This window comes from Lutra lutra, chromosome 13 (assembly GCF_902655055.1).
Source record: "Lutra lutra chromosome 13, mLutLut1.2, whole genome shotgun sequence".
Taxonomy (NCBI): Eukaryota; Metazoa; Chordata; class Mammalia; order Carnivora; family Mustelidae; genus Lutra; species Lutra lutra.
The window spans coordinates 60701724-60723418 of NC_062290.1; the positions used below are offsets into that span (position 1 = coordinate 60701724).

General features: G+C 37.2%; 2 protein-coding genes across 5 annotated transcripts in view; one reads left to right on the forward strand and one right to left on the reverse strand.

Moving 5' to 3' along the window:
- The window catches only part of ZCCHC7 (zinc finger CCHC-type containing 7), a 253325-nt gene that overhangs the window by 37737 nt on the left and 193893 nt on the right, over window positions 1-21695 (forward strand). The gene's annotated exons all lie outside the window — the stretch shown is intronic.
- On the reverse strand, window positions 3239-3747 carry LOC125083125 (60S ribosomal protein L26-like). The gene has a single exon (XM_047699088.1). The coding sequence runs from the start codon at window positions 3713-3715 to the stop codon at window positions 3278-3280; it is 438 nt and encodes a 145-aa protein (XP_047555044.1). The 5' UTR covers window positions 3716-3747; the 3' UTR covers window positions 3239-3277.

The following is a 21695-nucleotide window of genomic DNA, read 5'->3' on the forward strand; positions in this document are numbered from 1 at the left end:
TCCATAGATAACACAAGCTCTGTTTCTGTGGTAACTGGAAGAATGTTGAGTTTTTTAGTTGGTTAATGGGAATGGTTAGATGGCCTTCATTGTCATCTTTTTTCTCAGCATTTGTTAAGGTAATACAGTCACTTTTGTAGCCTCCATATTAGTTTATATTTATTTACCCATGTTACCAGTGCTCCGTGTAGTAACAGCTTTATTGTGTCAATGCATTGTGATAAGTAAATGAATTTGCTGGCCCAAAGAGTTTGTAATTTTAGTAAGGTGTTTCTCAGAACATGGGCTGTGGACCTGTATTTTCCTGCAAGGTCAGGACTATTTTCATCATAATAAGATGCTCTTGGGGCGCCTGGGTGGCTCAATGGGTTAAAGCCTCTCCCTTCGGCTCAGGTCATGATCTCAGGGTCCTGGGATTGAGCCCTGCATTGGGCTCTCTGCTGAGCAGAGAGCCTGCCTTCCTCCACCCCGCCCCCCCCCCCACTTGTGATCTCTGTCTGTCAAATAAATAAATAAAATCTTTAAAAAAAAATAAAATGTTCTTTTCCTTTTTTCATTGTGCTGATACTTGCTCTTATAGCGCAGAAGTAAAGGTAAAACTGATGATTCCTCAGTATGAATCTGTGGTATGGCACAAAACTGTACTAGGAACTGTTGCATTCTTCACCACCACAAACTCAAAGAAAAGAGCCAGTTTTGCTTAATGTCCTTGATGAAGTACAAAAAATTAGTAAACTTTTAAAATTTCTATCCTTATAATCACTTTTACCCAGTGTTTTATATGGTGAAATGGGGAGTACTTGTGTCTTGAAATATGATTGTTTCTCAAGGAAAAGCACTTGTTAACTTTTGCATTTTTACCTCAAAGAATAACTGACAAGCTACAGCTATTGGGAATTGGGTATTTTGCAGACACTTTTTTGAAATTGAATGAATGAATGTAATCTCCAGAAAGGGTATTTGAATGTGATAATAATTGTGAATGATTTAAAATTCTCCATATTCAGAGGAGAGAGGCAGTTTATGCCTTGCTGACAGGAAACCAAGAAAACTTCATGAAGGAAGTATGTGTATTTTGTTTTGTTCTTTTTTAAAGTAGGCTCCACACCCAGCGTGGAGCCTGGTGTGGGGCTTGAACTCACCAACCTCAAGACCTGAGCTGGTAACAAGAATCAGCTGCTTAACCTCCTGAACCACCCAAGTGCCCCACAGTAGTATGTATTAAACTAGGTCTTGGAGGAGAATGGTAACCTTTCTGGAAATAGGGGCAAGAGAAATGGAGAGGAGAATGTTTATGATAGGGAGAATTGAATGAATGCTGTTCTTTTTTTTTTTTTTTTTTTTTAAGTAGCCGTATAGATTTAGGTATGTATGTACAGATGTTGGTGTATATGAAGTCTTAATAGAGCATTACTTTTCATCACTGTGAATTAGCAAATTGATTTGTAGAGGATGAGGACTGACCATTTTCAGAGAGACTTATTTGTAATTTTTTAAAAATAGCTTGTCTTTTCTCTGTGCAAATCAGACTTGGGAAACTTTGGCTTAATGCGAACAGCTAATGCTTCTATTTGAATCTGTAGTTGCAAATATATAACATGGACATTGTCTTTATCCTAAACAGAATCTCATGATTGAGTTTTATGAAAATTTCTATGTATTAGTCTATTCCTTTGTGCATTTATGTTCTTTGTCTTCCAGTTTTTCCTGCTATCCTTCTTTTTTGTTCTGATTGTGTATTTCTTTTTGTTTGGCTTCTGTACTTGACTTGGTTTTTGTGCCTTTGTTTGATTTTCTGCATTTCTTCCCTTTTACATTTTTCTTGTTTTGTGTTCTTTCCTTATAGAATTATGATAGATCAACATGTTTATTGTGTATATATTAGATGGGCTGTTTTCTTGTCCTTTTCCTATTTATTTATTTATTTTTAAAAGATTTCATTTATTTATTTGACAGAGAGCGATCACAAGTCCACAGAGAGGTAGGCAGAGAGAGAGGAGGAAGCAGGCTCCCCGCTGAGCAGCGTGCTCAATGAGGGCCTCCATCCCAGGACCATGAGACCATGACCTGAGCTGAAGGCAGTCTTAACCCACTGAGCCACTCAGGCGCCCTCTTGTCCCTTTTCTTAACATGCAAGTTAGAGTAGCAATGCATTTTACATTTAATTCAGTAATATTCCCAGGGGAAAAAAATAATATTCTTACCAACAACAAACCTTGATATGTATGTATGTGTGTATATATAAGCATGTATATGGGTGTGTATATGTCATTTTCTCTTTTTCCTTACACTACAAGCTTGAGATTTTTTTCTCTTGAGGTGATTATTTAGGGGTCCATTCAGCTTCCTTAATGTTTTATGTATAGTGAATCCCTTTTGAAGGTTGTGTTACTAGAAATTGAGTGTGATGTTTGGATTCACTGAGAAAACATGGACCCCCCCCCCTTTTTTTTTGACTAGAGTAGAAACCCCTTTTTGTCTGGTACTATCAGGATCAATAGTCATATACCTGAATAAAATTGAGAAGAATGAAAAATAGTATCTATGAACATAAAATCTTTAAAGCATGTTTTAAGTTAAAACACAGATGGATCTGCCGGTCTTTTGGTAGAAGGTCATACCTTTTCTTGAGTATCACTATAACTCTGCTGATTAAAGTTTTTCATCATATTTGTTTCATAAACCAGTGTTTTGGTACGTGATTGCAGGACCCTCCCATCCCTCACTGGTGTTAGTCTTATATATTATAGTTGGCTTTCCTACCCCTAATTAGACAGTAACTTTTAGCAGCTCCCATTAGGTCACAGCCCTTTCTTTTTTAATCATTTCATTGGTTTACTTAACATTTATAGTGAGTATCATAGTGAGAAGTATAACTAGCCAAACTGGCTTGGGAATAAACAGCGTATACTTTAGCTGGTCGAAGCAGAAGTAATAGGTGGGCTTTGAGAGTGGCTATCAATTAGTATTTTACAGCATCAATATATTTTACAAAACAAATTGAGAATTGGGTCATTATAGTGGGTTAAGTAAAGATTTGTTGAGAGCATTTATTGTAACATTTTGAGTCTAAGCAATGTCCTTGGACAGAAACTTAACTAATATTATCAAAGGAATGAATAAATATATGCTATTTCCCCCGCCTTTCTATGTCCCGTATGTTCAGGGGTGCTAGAGTTCCAAGGCAGTTGTTTGGTTGTTTTTTTTTTTTTTTTTTTTTTTTTTTTTTTTTTTTTCATTTTAACAGTTTTTATTTCAAATCACAGAGAAGGCTACTTTACTCCTGCATCTTCTCAATTGTTTCTTCCCTGTATTTGCCCTTTTCCTTTCCTACTTGGCGAGATTTGGCTTTTCGTTCAAGGATCTTTTTGCGGTCTTTGTCCAGTTTTAGTCTAGTGATAACCACCTTGCTAGGGTGAATGCCCACATGGACGGTTGGGCCATTTGCCTTTTCTTGCTGCACTCGTTCAATGTAGATGACGTACTTCTTCCTGTAGACCTGGACAACCTTGCCAATCTGCTGACCTTTGTAGTGTCCTCGCACAACCTGCACTTCGTCATCCTTCCGGATGGGCATGGAGCGCACGTTGTACTTCTGCCTCAGCTCCTCGGAAAGAGGGGAGGACATGATCTTCCTGCGAATGTGGGACGGCGCGTTGAAGTGCCGCTTCCGGTTCTTGCTCCGGTCGGAAGTCACGAAGGGATTGAACTTCATCTCGGCCACAGGAGCCTCAGCGATGGCCGCAGAAGGGAGTTGTTTGGTTTTAAGCATGTTAGCCCCACATTGAATGAGAACTTGTGGGTAGGTCAGATTTGATGAATGAAGCAAAAGGAGAGAAACGGATGCATCCAAAATATTTTGCTTGTAGGTGTCGGTGGTTAAGGAAAAAATGATGTGGGAGAAGTGTGTAAGGAGTGCCTGGAGGTAATATGTAGGAGAGTAAGTGTGTCTGACAAGTTTGAAAGTTATTTATATGACATTTCCTCCTTGACACCTGCACTTTTTATCATGAATTTTATATTAATGTGCATAATAGCTGTGTATATTTAGCTAATATGGAGACAGTTGTTTTCTCTTTCTGGAGTGGATTGACCTAACATGTTGTTTATTACAAGAATATATAAATTATAAAATTACCTTGATAGCCTTCCCATCTTACAGTTTTCCTTAGGATCATGATTAGAAGAATGATTTTGTACAGAATGTGTGAAAGATCAAGGAATATGGGGCAGCTTACAGTTGTTTACAACTTGGTTTGCAAATGGCAACAAAATACATTAGTGTGTCTGCTGAATAAAATTAAGCTTACTTTTCTTTCTGTAGCGTATTAATTGTATTATAGTATGCCACATCCACTTTCAATGCAATCCTCCTAGTCTTGGAACAGCAGCCAATTCCAGGAATTAAGAGAATTAGGTTACTTTGCCTAGTGGCACAAAACATACCCAAGGTATTAAATCATTCATTGGCTTGTCTGTTTGGGGCATAATCAGAAATAAAGTTTAGAGATAAAAGTTGATTTGCATGCTGCTCACATTTATTCTTACACAACTTTAACAGGTATATTTTTCTATTTCTGTCTTGATTCATGTAATCCTTCTTGAAACAGATTTTCGATTGCAGTTATGTCCAGAGGTATCGAATTTTAATAAAATTTTAGGATAAAGACTAAATTCAGGATTCCACTACAATAAATTGATGCCATTGGCTATGAAAATATTTTAATCTATGTGTAGAATATTTAAACAAATATTAAAAGTATATGGTTATCTAACAGGTGAACTATGAAAATATTTTAATCTATGTGTAGAATATTTAAACAGATTAATAATACATGGTTATTTAACAGGTGACCTATATAATACTTTAATTTTTTGAATGGTTTATTGATCTCTTATATCAAGTAATAAAGGAAACCAGTTTGGTGAGGAAGAAATGATTTCATTTGAACTTTAGTATTTCTAAAAAATGATACTATTTTGTACTCACAGTGGTAGAAGCAGAGATGAGGTGACAGTATGAGAACCTTTTGATTTTGTTGGAGAGGAATTTGGTCGGCTGTTACAGCTGACATCAGTACTGTAGCTCTGTAATTTTATGAGACTTGGGAGAAATTAATTTTTTTTCACTTTCAGGCTCTGAAGGTTTTATAGATACCTTTGCCTTTGTTGCTGTAAGCTTTGCTATTCTGTTTTGAAGCTACAAAGAGAATGGGACTACATCTTTGGCTCTGTAGAATCTCTGATTTCCACTCTGCTCTGAAATAGCCCATGAATAATGGGGGAGAAAATTGCTTTAGAATAAGCAGAAGATCCCAGGAGACCTAATCAATCATTAGGATCTCTGGCAAGTAGGAAGACTAATAAAAATAAATAATGCAGCGATTAACTAGAAATAATCTATTTATAACATGCTTGAAACTAATCTTTAAAAAATTTAAACTTATTTCTTCCAAATCAGTAGAATTTAAAGAGTTTCCCTTAAACATTAAGCATTAGGGTCTTCTTGGGGTATACCTTATATAGGCTACTGCTGTTTTATCCCCATTCTACCCTTATGGCTCTCATACACCCCACTTGGAATGTTTCATTGCAGCCTTTGGAAATAATGCTTAAAGAATGTTGCGGCTGGAAGGACCTAAAATATCTAGGCCAGAATTTCCCAAATCTTGTTTTATGCCAGGATTTAACAGTATGTCCCCAGGCTCTATCCCAGACCTATTGAATTAGAATCTATGTGGGTGAGACCCAGGATTCTGTATTTTAACAAGTCCCCCAGTGTTAGGCTGGCACAGAATGATTGGAAATCACTGCTTCAAGGCCAGTGCTCTCATTTTCTAGATGAAAAATCTCAGGCTCAGAGGAGATAAGTGACATGTCAATCTGTATTCAGTTTGGTCCTTTTCTCTGCATGGCAGCTACAATTTACAGAGTATTTTGAGGTCAAATCATGATAGCTACAGAACTCCTTTAGTTGGTGGACCATGCTCAAATGCCTCTTTAGAGCTAGCACTTCTACATGTGACCCTTCAAGACATTGTCATGGCAGACATTTCTTTTGCAATAGCAGTTGGACATTGAATCCTTGGCAGGAGAACGATCCAAGAATCTCCTCCTTCACATTAATGTCCTATGAATGAGAACAGATACTTTGGCATATTATATTGTGGAGGTGTTTAGAAACTAGCTCTGAATAAAACCCTGCAAGTCAAGTGTCATATAGACTGTTAGCAAAGTGGTACTTTAGAGGAAAAAAAAGGTCGAAACAAAACAACTCTGTTAAGGTATAATTGACATATTGCACATATTTAAAATGTACAATTTGATAAATTCTGATATATGTATACATATAGGAGGCTATTACCATAATCAAAGTAATGAACATATCTAAAACCTCCAGTTGTTTCCTTGTACCCTTTGTAATCCTTGTCTCTTGACTTACCATACCCTACTTCACCTCCAGAGAATCATTGCTTTCTGTTACAGTGGATTAATTTTGCATTTTCTAAAATTTTATGTAAGTGGAATCACATGGTAGGAACTCTTTTTGTTGGGGGGAAGAGGGCCAGCTTATTTCAGTGAGCATAATTATTTTCAGATTCAGTCATAATGTAGCAGGTTTCAGTAGTGATTTATTAGTACTGCTTTATATCCATCATATGGATATATCAGTTTATCCATTCACCTGTTGATGGACATTTGAATTGTTACCAGTTTTTACTTATTACAAATAAAGCTGCTAAGAACATTGTAAAAGCCTTAAATGGATATATGCTTTCATCTTGAGTAAATATCTGGAAGTGGAATGACTTAATCATATGGGTGTGGTTATTGATTTTGGTTCCTATAACTTTATAATTCCTGTAAAAATTACTTTTTCTAGAAGTTTTGGAGTAGAGTCTGTTGATTTTTCTGTGTTGTTGAATATACCATCTGCAAAAACATTTTGCCTTTCTTTCCAATCTGGATGGCTTTTTTTTTTCCCCCTTATTGACCTGAATCGAATCTCCAGGACGATGTTGGTAGTTGTGGTGGGAGTGGACCTCCTTGTCTTATTCCTGATATTAAAGGGAAGGTGTAGTCTTTCATCATTACATAGTGTTAACTATCGGTTTTTTGTAGATACCTTTTAATGGCTTGAGGAAGTTTCCTTCTATTGTTTACTATTAAGTACTTTTATCAGGAATGGATATTGGATTTTGTCAAGTGCTTTTATGTGTTAAGTGCTTTTGTCAAGTGCTTTTATTGACATGATTGTGTGGTGTTTGTTAATATAGTGTACTACATTAATTCATTGATTCCAGGAGCATTAATGTACAGTGTTGTGTATCAGGTGCACGATATTGTGATTTGACAGTTCTTTTTTTTAAATATTTTGTTTGGGAGAGAAAGAGCACCTGTGCAGTACAGCAGAGCATGGGGGGCGGGGCGGGTGGCGGGTGGCGGCAGATTGAGAACAGACTCTCCCCTGAGCAGGGAGTCCAGCTTGGAGCTCCATCCCAGGACTTACGCTGAAGGCAGATGCTTAACCCACTAAACCACCCAGGTGCCCCAGTTTTACAATTCTGTACATTACTCAGTGCTCATCAGGCTAAGTGCACTCTTAATCCCCTTCAGCTGTTTTACCCATTCCCTCTGGTAACCACCAGTCCTCTATATTTAAGAATCTAGTTTTTATTTGTTTTGTTTCTTAAAATCCACATGAATGAAATAATACTGTTTTTGTCTTTCTCTGACTGATTTCACTTAGCATTATATTCTCTAAATTCATCCATGTTGTTGGCTAGATTTCATTCCTTTTTATGGCTCTGTAATATTCCGATGTATGTGTGTATGTGTGTGTGTATTGTTTGTGTGTATGTGTGTGTATCACTTTTTTGTTGTTGTTGTTCATTTTTAGAGAGCAAGGGAGGGGGCAGAGAAAGAGGGAGAGGGACATGCAAACTACGGACAGAGTACAGAGCCTGACGTGGAGCTTGATCTCACATGACCCCGACATCATGACCTGAGTCGAAATCAAGACCCCACTGAGCCACCCAGGCACCCTGTATCACATCTTCTTTATCCATTTGTTTGTCAGTGGATGCTTGAGTTGCTTCTGTATTTTAGCTATTGTAAATAAGGCTGCAGTAAACATAGGGGTACATATATCTTTTCCAATTAGTGTTTTCTTATTCCTTGGGGAAATACCCAGTAGTGGAATAACTGGATCATAGGGTACTTCTATTTTTAATTTTTTGAGGAGCCTTCATACTGTTTTCCACAGTGGCTGCACCAGTTCACATTCCCACCAGCAGTGTACAGGTGTTCCATTTTCTCCACATCCTTGTCGACACTTGTTTCTTGTGTTTTATTTCAGCCATTCTAACAGGTATGAGGTCTTATCTCATTGTGGTTTGATTTGCATTTCCCCGATGATGAGTGATGTTGAGCATCTTTTTATGTTTCAGCCATCTGGATATCTTCTTTGGAGGGATGTCTCTTCATGTCTTCTGCCCATTTTTAATTGAACTATTTGGTTTTTTTGATGTTGACTTGTGTAAGTTTTTTTATATATTTTGGATACTAACGCTTTATCAGAAATGTCATTGGCAAATACCTTCTTCATATAGTAGGCTGTATTTTTGTTTTGTTGATTGTTTCCTTTGCTGTGCAGATGTGTTTTGTTCTGATGTAGTCCCAATAGTTTGTTTTGCTTTTGTTTCCCTTGTCTCAGAAGACATAGCTAGAAAAATGTAGCTATGACCAATGCCAGAAATTACTGCCCGTGTTCTCTTCTAGGATTCTTATGGTTTCATGTTGCACATTTAGGTCTTTAATCCATTTCGAGTTTATTTTTCTGTATGGTGTAAGAAAGTGATCCATTTTCATTCTTCTGTATGTTGCTGTCTAGTTTGCCCAACACCATTTGTTGAGGAGACTGTTTTTTTCCCATTGCATATTCTTGCCTCCTTTGTCATAGATTAATTGAACATATAATCATGGGTTTATTTTTGGGCTCTCTATTGTGTTCTGTGGATCTGTGTGTCTATTTTTGTGCCATACCATACTGTTTTGATTAGTATGGCTTTGTAGTGTATCTTGAAATCTGAGATTGTGATGCTTTGTTCTTTGTTTTCAAGAGTGCTTTGGCAATTCAGGGTCTTTTGTGGTTCCATACAGTTTTTAGCATTATTGTTCTAGTTCTGTGAAAAATACTGTTGGTATTTTGATAGGGATTGTTTTAAATCTGTGGATTGCTTTAGGTATTATGGACATTTTTTTTTTGTAATTTTATTTATTTATTTTTCAGTGTTCTAAGATTAATTGTTTATGCACCATACCCAGTGCTCCATCTATGGAACACTGAGTATGGACAAACAATATTTGTTCTTCCAATCCTTGAGCATGGAATATCTTTCCATTTGTTTGTGATCATCTTCAGTTTCATCAGTGTTTTATAGTTTTCAGAGTATAGGTCTTTCACCTCCTTGGTTAAGTTTATTCCTAGGTATTTTATTGTTTTTGGTGCACTTGTAAATGGGATTGTTTTCTTAATTTTTCTTTCTGCTACTTCATTATTAGTAAATAGAAATGCAACAGATTTCTGAATGTTGATTTTGTATCCTACATTACTGAATTTATTTATTAGTTCTAGTAGTTTTTTGGTGCAGTCTTTAGGGTTTTCTAGATACAGTATCATGTCATTTGCAAATATTGAAAAATTTCCTTCTTCCTTTCAGATTTGGATATTTTAAATTTCTTTTTCTTGCCTGATTGCTTTGGCTGGGACTTCCAAGTATTATGTTGAATAAAGGTGGTGAGAGTGGACATCTAATTGATTTTTAAAAAAAAATATTAAAATAACACTTATTCCTGGATTAAACCATACTTGTTTACGATATATTACTTTTTTTATATATTGGTGAATTCAGTCTGCTAGAGTAATGTTTAGAATTTTTGCATATACATTGATGAGGGATATTTGTCTGTAGTTTTCTTGCAATGTCTATCTGGTTTTGCTTTCTGAGTAATGCTGACCTCATGGAATGAGTTGGAAATATTCCAATCTCTTCCTCTTTCTGAAAGAGTTTAAGAAGGATTGATACTGGGGCACCTGGGTGGCTCAGTGGGTTAAGGCCTCTGCCTTCGGCTCGGGTCATGGTCCCAGGGTCCTGGGATCGGGCCCCGCATCTGGCTCTCTGCTCCGCAGGGAGCCTGCTTCCTCCTCTCTCTCTCTCTGCCTACCTGCGATCTCTCTCTGTCAAATAAATAAATAAAATCTTAAAAAAATAAAAAGAAGGATTGATACTACTTCTTTCTTAAATATTTGGTAGAATTAAGCAGTGAAGCCATCTGGGCCTTTAATTTTCTTTATGGGAAGTTTTTTAGTTACAGATTCAGTCTCCCTCTCTCTCTCTCTCTCTCTCTCTCTTTTTTAAAGAGTTTATTTACTTATTAGAGAGAGAGAGGGAGAGGGAGAATATGAGCAAGGGCAGAGGGAGAGGGAGAAGCAAACTCCTCTGCTGAGTGGGGATCCCAGTCTGGGGCCTGATCCCACGAAGCTGGGATCAATGACCTGAGCCAAGGGCAGATACTTAACTGACTGAGCCATCCAGAAGCCCCCAAATTCAGTCTCTTTAATAGACACAAAACTACTGAGGTTATTGGTTTGTTCTTTAATCAGTTTTAGTGGTTTATGTTTTTCAAGGATTTTTAAAAAAATGTATTGGTGAGTTTATTGGCATACAGTTCATAATATTCCTTTATTATGTTTATAATATGTATAGAGTTTCTAGTGACATCCTCTCTCTCTTTTTTTCTCTCCAATCTGTCTAGTTTGAGATGAGTTAATTTAATGGATCCTTTCAGAAAACCTTTTAATTTTTTTTTTGATCTTTAAAATTTTTTAACAATTTTTAAAAAATTTTTTGTTATTAGCTTTGATCTTTATTTCCTTCCTTCCTTTTATTATTTTATTTTCAAGCAATCTCTACATCCAGTGTAGGTCTCGAACCCACAACCCTGAGATCAAGAGTTGCATGCTGTACCAACTGAGCCAGCCACATGCTACAATCTTTATTATTATTATAATAATAATTATTATTATTTTTGTTGTTCTTTTTACAGGGGATATTATTTGCTGTCAATTTTCTAGTTTTGTTTTTTTTTTTTTTTGCATTTTTAAAAAGATTTTATTTATTTATTTGATAGAGATCACAAGTAGGCAGAGAGGCAGGCAGAGGGAGGGAGGGGGAAGCAGGCTCCCCGCCAAGCAGAGAGCCCAGGGTGGGGCTCAATCCCAGGACCCTGAAGCTTAAATGCACTGAGCCACCCAGGTGCCCCAGTTTTCTAGTTTCTTAAGGTGGAAGCTAAGGTTGATTTGAGACTGTTCTTTTATTGCTATAAATTTCCCCCTAAGTATTGTTTTAGCAGCATCCCACAAATTTGATATATTGTATCTTCAGTTTCTCTGTGTTTAAAATATATTCTAATTTTCTTTGCGATTTCTTTTTTGAAGTGTGTTAATTTCCATGTTTTGGTATTCTCCAGAGAGCTCTCTGTTGTTGATTTCTAATTTAATACAATGTGTTTAAATAACATACTTTGTAAGACTTGAATCCTTTTTATTTTATGGATACCTGTTTTATGGCCCAGAATATGGTCTTTCTTGGTAATGGTTCTCAAAAATAACGCTGTTTAGGTCAAATTTGAAAAAACTTTAACCATTTTCTGATTTAAAAAAATCTCTCTACCCACTTTGTGTACTCTAGTTGTGCATGGTGTTAAGTTGCTTGAAGTTAGCCAGCAGCTCGCTGATGCTGTTTTCATTATTTTTAATTCTTTTTTTAATGTTTTATTTTAGATTGTTCTTACAGCTAATGTTTTCAAGTTCACTTATCTTTTCTTCTACAAATCTGACCTACCACTAATTCCATGCAGTGTGTGTTTATTTTGTTATTTTGTTTCTGTTTTTGTTTTGCTTTGTTTTATTTCTTAAGTAATCTTTATGCCCAAAGTGGGGCTCAAACTCATGACCTCACAATCAAGAGTTGCGTGCTCCTGAGCCAGTCAGGCACCTTTCCAGTGTGTTTTTAATCTGAGGTATTGTAGCTTTTTACATCTCTATAAGTTTGATTTGGATTGTTTTTATATCTTTCATATCCTACTTAATTTTTTATACAGAAGGAATACAGTGATTGGAACTGTTTTAGTATTCTTGCCTACCAGGGCGCCTGGGTGGCTCAGTGGGTTAAAGCCTCTGCCTTCGGCTCAGGTCATGATCCCAGGGTCCTGGGATCAAGCCCTGCATCGGGTTCTCTGCTCAGCGGGGAGCCTGCTTCCTCCTCTCTCTGCCTGCCTCTCTGCCTGCTTGTGATCTCTGTCTATCAAATAAATAAATAAAATCTTTAAAAAAAAAAAAGTATTCTTGCCTCCTGATTTCCACGTCTATGTCAAATTTGGGTTGGTTTCAATTGATTTTTTTTCCTCATTATGAGTCATATTTTCCTGCTGCTTTGCTTGCCTTCTAATCTTTGATAAGGTGCCAGACATTACCTTTAACTTATTTGGTGCTGATTATTTTTATGTTCCCATAAATATTCTTGATCTTTCTGGGGGGCCAAAATTCTTTGCAATTGTTTGATCCTTTTGAGTCTTGCTTTTAAGATTTGTTAGGTGGGAACAGGGGAGTAAGTGTTTAATCTAAAGCTAATTTTTCTCCACTACTGAGGCAAGGCTCTTTTGAGTGCTCTACCTAGCACTCCATGAATTACGAGATTTTGCAGCCTGACCAGTAGAAACAGGCATTATTCCCTTTCTGTGTGAGTGCCTAGTGGGATTCTGTCTCATTCTTTTGGGTGGTTCCTTCCCCATCCTTAGATCGTTTTCTTACATGTGTGCTGAATACTCTGCTAAATACTCACCCCTTGGAGATCTGTGTGATTATTTCTCTACCCTTCATTACTGTGTCTTTTGAACTTGCCTTGGTTTCCCTGTGCTTTTCAGCTCTGTCTTTTAAACTCTTGGTTTCTATGTCAGCCTAGTATGTAAATTTGTAATTTTAAACATTTGGTAAATTAAGAATGAATTTATGTCAAACATACTAAAATTTTTTTAAGAATTATTTTAATATGTTTATTAGCCAAATGAAAAGTCTGCAGATTTAATATTTCTAATATAGTTGTCCATTTCAATTTACATTACACGTGCCTCCAGCTTTACTAGTTCTTTTCGGTTAGGGTCTCTTCTGTCTGAAGTAAGTAAGAGGTTTAATCTGGGCATTTATCTTTGCAAAGAATGAAGCATATATTTCCTGCCAGTTGTTTGTTTGTATGTTTTGTTTTTAATTTTTTAAAAAAGATTTATTTTTTTTAAAGATTTTATTTATTTATTTGACAGAGATCACAAGTAGGCAGAGATGCAGGCAGAGAGAGGAGGAAGCAGGCTCCCCGCCGAGCAGAGAGCCCGATGTGGGGCTCGATCCCAGGACCCTGGGATCATGACCTGAGCTGAAGGCAGAGGCTTTAACCACTGAGCCACCCAGGTGCCCCTAAAAAAAATTTATCTATTAGAGAGTTCAGGGTGGCCTGCAGAGGAAGAGGGAGGGAGCGAGAGCCTTAAGCAGACTCGGGGCTTGATCTCTAGACTCTGAGATCACACCTGGAAAGGAAGAGTTGGATGCTTAACTGGCTGTGCCACCAAGGCACCCCCCACCAGTTGTTTTTATAAATATGTCTTCGATACAGGTGTACATAGCTTAAAAAATTAAAACTAATAGGTGCCTGCCACTTTTTTTCTCAAGCAAAAATGAATTAAAAATGAATTTTTGAGATTATAGAATCATGGATTAAAAAAGCTTAGAAATTATCCAGTATTATTTCATGATATTAAAAGTAGATGTGATATAAATGCTATATTTATTTAGGAAATAGTCATTTTTAAGAGACATATGCTAAAATATTTTGTGTATAGTCTTTATGGAGTAGAAGTAGATTGTTGGTAGTAGGCTGAATGGGGGGGCAGAATTCCAGCTCTCAAATTTTTTTTTTTTTAAAGATTTTATTTATTTATTTGAGAGAGAGACAGTGAGAGAGAGCATGAGCGAGGAGAAGGTCAGAGGGAGAAGCAGACTCCCCATGGAGCTGGGAGCCCGATGTGGGACTCGATCCCGGGACCCCGGGATCATGACCTGAGCCAAAGGCAATCGTCCAACCAACTGAGCCACCCAGGCATCCCAAGCTCTCAAATTTTTTACTGCTGCTGAGTTGTTAGCATAGTTATAAATGCTGTATTTAAGTTGTATGAATTTTAGTAGTAGACCAAATTGTAAAGTTAATGCAGATCTCTATTTGGCATCCTTTTAAGAGACCTCTTCTTTGGGGATCCTTTATTTTTCTGTTACTGATATTCAGTGCCTCAACCAGAGAACCTTGAGTGCTACAGACTAGTAAACTAATAAGCTTTCCTCATGTTTTAGTTTGTAATGGTTTTAGAGGTTACTCTTTTCAATATTACCTATATTTGATTCCCAAAAAGGAATTTTTTCAGGTGGAATGGTAGATATGTTCCCATTATCTCTCTGGTTTTTTTTTTTTTTTTTTTTTTTTTTTTAAGATTTTATCTATTTGTCAGAGGGATAGAGAGAGAGCACAAGCAGGGAGAGCAGCAGGCAGAGGGAGAAGCAGGCTCCCCACTGAGCAAGGAGCCCCATCTGGGACTTGATCCCAGGACTCTGGGCTCATGACCTGAGCCAAAGACAGACGCCCAACTGACTGAGTCACCCAGGTGTCCCATCCCATTATCTCTTAAATCATACCAATAAGTTACAATTTACTCTTTGTGGGTGATGTTGACCTGGTTGATTACCAAATTCAATAAATCAAAGACATATGTATACTTTAATGATAAGTGAAACTTTTTTTTTTTTAAAGATTTATTTTCAGAGAGAGAGCCAGTGGGTAGGGGGCTGAGGAAGAGGGAGAGAGAATCTCTAGTAGAGGCCCCACTGAGCACAGAGCCCAGTGTGGGGCTCAGTCTCATGACCCTGAGATCATGACCTGAGCTGAAATCAAAAGTCAGATACTTAACTGTCTGTGCCAACCAGGCACTCCGATACTTCTGTTTTATCAGCCTTATGTCTCTTAAAGTTCTTATGTACCTTCTGTATAAAATAGTTTAAGAACAAAATGAAGATTAGCTGTAAAATACATAGAGAACAAGATATCGTGTACCTGTTGTTTTCACTGATTTTTTTTCTTTCCTATTCTCACTGTTTCAGCTATCATCTTTGTGCAGATATTTCCAAAATCTGACTTACAGTTATGATCCTCCAATTGTTCCTTTGAGATTGCCCCATTTGGATGTCTTACAGTTATCAGAAATGCAGCTCAGGCTTCATTGTCTTTAAACTGGTCTTATAGTACATTGTCCTAAATGTGTCAGCAGTATGATCATTACCCTCATCACTCAGGAAAGTCACAAGTTATAATACACATTTATGAGGATGTTTTAATAGTATTTGTTCATCTCTTCATTAATTCAGTAAACATTTCTTGAGCTGCTTCTAAATGCAAGGACTTGGAGGTTACATAGATAAGGAAAGTGTTTGTTCTATGGAGGAGTTTGTAATTGGGTTGGTTAGAGACAAGTAAAACCCTGTGTGACTGATTACTAAGCCCTGTGGTTAATGCTCCCACAGAGAGGGAGGCACCGTCCTTAGGATGCAGTGCAGAGAGGAAGAGAGGGGAAAGCTTGAGGTACATTTTTAAGGACCACCTAATTGTACAGTAATGTCCACTTGGGAGAAATGTTCAGAGGCATGACTTTTTCAGTAAATAATTTGGCAATATATGCATCTTTCAAGAACGATGGATTCTTTTGTTGCAGCAGTCTAAGGAAATTATCTGAAATAGAGAAAAGTCTTTAAAGGGTTTGTTTTTAGAAATCTTTTTATTTTGATTTAATTGTAGGTTCACATGCAATTTAAAGAAATAACACAGAGAGATGTCATGTGCCATTTACTTAGTTTCTCCAGCAGTAACATCTTCCAAAACTATAATGTGATATCACATCCAGGATATTGATACAGTGAAGATACAGAATAATTTTGCCACACAAGGATCCCTCATCTGATTGGGGTCTTTGTAGTCCTTCTTTTCTTTGCTATCCCTGACCCCTGGGAACCTTAATAAGTTCTCCATTTATATGTTTGTAATTTCAAGAATATTTAAATGGAATAGGACTGTGTGACCTTTTAGGATTTGCTTTTTCCAATCCCTGAGATTCATCCAAGTTGTTGTGTGTGTTATTAGTTTGTTCCTTTTTATTGCTGAGTTGTATCTCCTGATATGGATGCACACAGTTTGTTTAATCATTCACCCGTTGAAGGACAGCTGGATTGTTTCCATTTGGGGGCTATTATGAATAAAGCTGCTGTGAACATTCATGTACAGATTTGTGTGAACCTAAGTTTTTATTTTTCTGGGGTAAATGCTCTGGAGTTCGGTAAATGGGTTGTAGAATAGTATATGTTTAATTTTCTTTTTTTTTTTTAAGATTTTATTTATTTGTCAGAGAGAGGAGGGCCCAAGCAGGGAGAGCAGCAGGCAGAGGGAGGAGCAGGCTCCCCACTGAGCAAGGAGCTTGATGTGGGGACTCAATCCCAGGACCCTGACATCATGACCTAAGCTGAAGGCAGATGCAGATGCTTAACCAACTGAGCCATCTAGGCGTCCTTGTATGTTTAGGTTTTTTTAAGAAACTACCAAACTGGGGCACCTGGGTGGCTCAGTGGGTTAAATCCTCTGCCTTCGGCTCAGGTCATGGTCCCAGGGTCCTGGGATCAAGCTCCGCATCGGGCTCTCTGCTTCGCGGCGAGCCTGCTTCCTCCTTGCTCTCTGCCTGCCTCTCTGACTACTTGTGATCTCTCTGTCCAATAAATAAATAAAATCTTAAAAAAAAAAAAGAAACTACCAAACTTTTCCATAGTGGATGCACCATTTTACATTTCCACCAGTACTTGAAAGTACAAAGGATGTATTTGTTATTTCTGAGAGTAACAAAATAACATAAACATCCACAAAAAAGGGAATAATTAAGTATTGATTATCCATCTATATTATAGAATTTTTTGTTGGTCATCAGAAATTTTTATGTGATTTTTTTTTTTTTGGTTAATATTGGAAAATGGTTATCTTAAGTAAAAAAACAAAATCTAAAATACTGTTACCTCAAGTGCCACTGTCAAAGAGCTTGGGGTATTTACTGTCAAGGAAAACAAATTATTTTTCATTGAAATCAATGTAACAGCCTTAAAAATACCCGAACCTCTGTTCTACTGCGATAGGGTACCTGATCCAACCTATTTTTCTTATTGTTCCACTATAGGAATATATAAATGTCCTCACCCTTTAAAGTTCTTTTCTTTTCTCCTTAACTATGTAAAAACATATGTTGTATAAACCATAGCTGACTTGGAACCATATCTCTGAACTAAGGACTTGTGCTTATTTTTCTGTTCAACAGGTCTGGCTTTTATTTCCTACGATTTTCAATACGCTTTCTGCTTCTGCTCGTTCAGTCCTTCTCCTGGAAGTTCTCTCCATTTTTTAGCCTGTGACTCCATCTCACAAACCTTTTGTGTTTTCCATTGTGGGTAAATAGAATTGTCTCTCTTGCAGACCATATCATCTGGCCACCCTTTCCACTAGATGCCAGTTATTTAATATATATTTTTTAAGATTTTATTTATTTATTTGACAGAGATCACAAGTAGGCAGAGAGGCAGGCAGAGAGAGAGAAGGGGGAAGCAGGCTCCCTGCTGAGCAGAGAGCCCGATGTGGGGCTCGATCCCAGGACCCTGAGATCATGACCTGAGCCGAAGGCAGAGGCTTAACCCACTGAGCCACCCAGGCACCCCCAGTTATTTAATATTAAATAAATTTCAAAAATTTCTTACTTTTGTTTAAGAACTATTGTAATCACGATTTTTCTTTTATTGAAAATATGAAGTGTTAGGTTGAATCATGTGAAACTGATGTAACAGTTGAATATGGCAATTTTGTATTGTTCAGATGAGTATTTCTTTAGCCTTACAGGTTAAATACCCTTATTACATAAGCCTGAGAACTCAACCACCCACCCCATAGATTGTTACTTCAGTGCGAAAATGAACACCAGGTTTTAAACAATAATCGATCAGTGTGTTTTGGGGAATATAGAACATTTTATGTTGATGGTTTGGATTCTAGCCTTTTGAAGTCTTCACCTCAGACTATGCATATGTTTTATCAGTAATATGTCTAAGGGTCCAGTGACTGCCTTCTGCCTCTTTGTTTAGTCTGTCAGTGTTTAAATAGCATTGCGGTGTCCCTGATTTCTAGCATTCATTTAAGCCAAAGCCATTTATTGGAAGAAATTATCAGGCATAAGAAATGTAAACCCCAAATAGTGTAGCATAGCTATGAGTGCCGAAACAGGAGAATGCTTCACCTTGTACTGGGCTAAGACCTTGCGCCAGTGGATCTCTCCACATTGGCTCTATGTTAGGATAACTAGGAGAGTTTTAAAAAACTTATGTCCAGGAATTCTGATTAATTGGGGCCTGGGTACCAGGTTTTTTTTGTTTTTTTTTTTCCTTTAAGCTTTTTAAAAGCTGCCCCCACCTCCCGCCCCCCGCCCAATGATTTTCATGGCAGCTTAAGTAGAGAGCCTCTGTTTTGACCAATTTTGAAAGCAAAAAGTCAGGTCAAAAATATCTACAGATTTAGAAAAAGCACTGTAATGACTCAAAGGCTGATTTTGGAACAGTGTGGGAAATATGCTTGAATTGTTTTTATTATTTTTTTCCCTGTAAGTCACATCTAAACAGAGTAGCTGTTAAAATGGTCATTTTTAACAGGAATAGCAGTATATCATTATGGAGTTTAGAAAAGTATAAATGCAGTTTTTGTGAAGGCTGAGGCTAAATTAAAACAGTGATGAGACAAGTGATCAAGGAGCACTTTGGTGGCTCAGTTGGTTCAGTGTCTGCCTTTAGTTTGGGTCAGGTCCTGATCCCAGGGTCCAGGGATCGAGCCCCATGTCAGGCTCCGTGCTTAGTGGGGAGCCTGCTTCCCCTGTCCCTCTGTGCTGCTCCCCCTGCTCGTGCGCTTTGTCTCTCTCTCTCTGTCAAATAAGTAAATAAAATATTAATAAAAAAAAGACAGTTGATCAAGACTGTCATCAGCAATGGTGCTAAGTCATGTTGATGGCATTTATACTTATGAGAATGTCAACATTATCTCTGTGGTCTTCCTCCCAAAAAGCCAAAACCCCAGCCCTAACCATGAGAAAAATAGACAAATCCCAATTATGGGATGTTTTGCAAAATACCTAATCAGTACTCAAAGCTGGCAAGGTCATCAAAAACAAGGAAAGTCTGAGGAACTCATAACCAACAAGGAGCCTAAGAAGACATGACAAGTAAATGTAATGTGCTATCCTGGCTGGGATCCTAGAACAGGAAAAGAATAAGTAAAAAGTAAAGCGAAATAAAAACAGAGATTTGGGGTAATAATGAGGAATCAATATTGGTTCATTAATTTTGACAAATAGACCATACTAATGTAAGATATTACTAGTAGGGAGACCTGATGTGGGGCACATAGGAATTCTCTACTATCTTAACAGTTTTTCTGTGAACCTTCAATTGTTCTCACCTGCACCAGTAATTTACTGAAAATGATGCCTTGATAGTTAGGACACTGTGCTGGTGAGTGTATGATTTCTTGCAAACTGTATTAACTAGCCCCATGACAGTGTATGTATCTGTCTGTCCAAATACATCATTCCTCATGGAAAAGCAGCATAGATTCACATCAGAAAAAGTAGAAGAGTAATATTTTATCTTTATAACTTAGAGCACATTCCAGCATTGTATACTGTTTCTACCACTACCACCACAACCCCCCCGCCAAAAAAAAAGAAGAGGGAAAGGGAAGGAAAGAGGGAAGGTAAAACTGAAAGAAGGAAGGAAGACAAAAAGAAAAATAGGAAGAAAGGAAAAAGACACAGTAGTTGGCACACATGCCTATGTATTTCAAAGTTAGTAAAGGTAAGGTAAGACAACATTCTAAATAAGATGTAAAAGATGTTAGTTGGTATTGGTACATGATATTGGAATAATTAACGATGTTATAAGCGGTGATAATTTTTAAAAAAGATTTTATTTATTTATTTGACAGACAGAGATCACAAGTACGCAGAGAGGCAGGCAGAGAGAGAGAGAAGAGGAAGCAGGCTCTTCTCTGCTCCTCTCAGCTCCTCTGAGCAGAGAGCCCGATGCAGGGCTGGATCCCAGGACCCTGGGATCGTGACCTGAGGTGCAGGCAGAGGCTTTAACTCACTGAGCCACCAGAGCGCCCCTATAAGCAGTGATAATTAAATTTAACTTGCAGCAAAGGTATTTGATTTGACAGATATTAAGCGGTGAAAGTAAATTTTAGTTTTCAGTGGAAAGAAACAACTGACATAGCTATAAGATTTTTTTGGATGTCTATGAAAATAAATGTAGAAGTCATGTTAGAAATGTTAACATTGTATAGGGAACGATAAGTGGCTAAAAAATGGACTAGGCTTTTTATAAATAGGGTTAGTTGACAGTTTTTTAGGTGTAGTGTTTTTATTGTGTATGAAATTAATGATCTGTACCAATGAGTGAAGTAGGTTGTTTTATTTTGCAAAGGAGTATACTGTTTTGTTTTTTCTGCCATTTCTCGATGTTTTATTTACCTTTCTTGTGTTTGACCATCATATATTTTTTTAAGATTTTATTTATTTATTTGAGAGAGAGTGAGAGAGAGCATGAGAGGGGAGAAGGTCAGAGGGAGAAGCAGACTCCCCATGGAGCTGGGAGCCCAATGCAGAACTTGATCCCAGGACCCCGGGATCACGACCTGATCTAAAGGCAGTCATCTAACCAACTGAGCCACCCAGGCACCCTTGACCATCATATTATTGATATTATATGGTCCTTGTTTCTTTGTCTTTTCCTGTGATGTAATGTTTATTTTTTCCATAGCCTGGAATGTATCTTGATCTTCAAAATAACCAGGCATGCTATTTACATGGAACAGATAAGCATACACATGTAAATCTTCATTGATTCTCTGAGAGGTGGTGTGTGTGTTTTCCTTTTTCTTTTAAAAAAAAATTTATTTTTTTGCTGGCAGCTTTAATAATGTTTTCATAAAATATGATGGATTTATAAATCTGTTTAACATGCCTTTCCCTTTTTGTCTTAGCGCTTTGCTTCTAAGTTGCAGATGCAGTGGCTGAACAATACGCTGTGTGGTGTGACAGGTAAATTTCCCAATTTACCTGCCGTAATAGTGTGCTGTGTAATGCTATTCAATCATCTCTGAATTTTACTTGCCTGATTAGTTGAGTGAAGCAGATTTTCAATTTAAATGTAACTTCATCTGCTTGATTAAAAATGTAACAGAACATTATCTGCTGCAAATAAATTTCAGTGGAAGAGATGATTTTGCCTGTTTAAAAATAACATCTGTTTATATTGGCTGGAAGCAGACGATTAATACTTCTCTAATTTCGAGGTTTACCAGTCCAGCTCACCTGTCTCTTTGCATGGATAGTTGAAATTGATGGCTGTCGAGTATAAACATTTACCTGTTGATGTTTAGTTGATGGATTTCTTTTTTAAGGATAATACAGAA

What these genes read in the sequence shown, in the direction of transcription:
- LOC125083125 (XM_047699088.1), bottom strand. Translation starts at nt 3,715, where the DNA reads ATGAAGTTCAATCCCTTCGTGACTTCCGACCGGAGCAAGAACCGGAAG.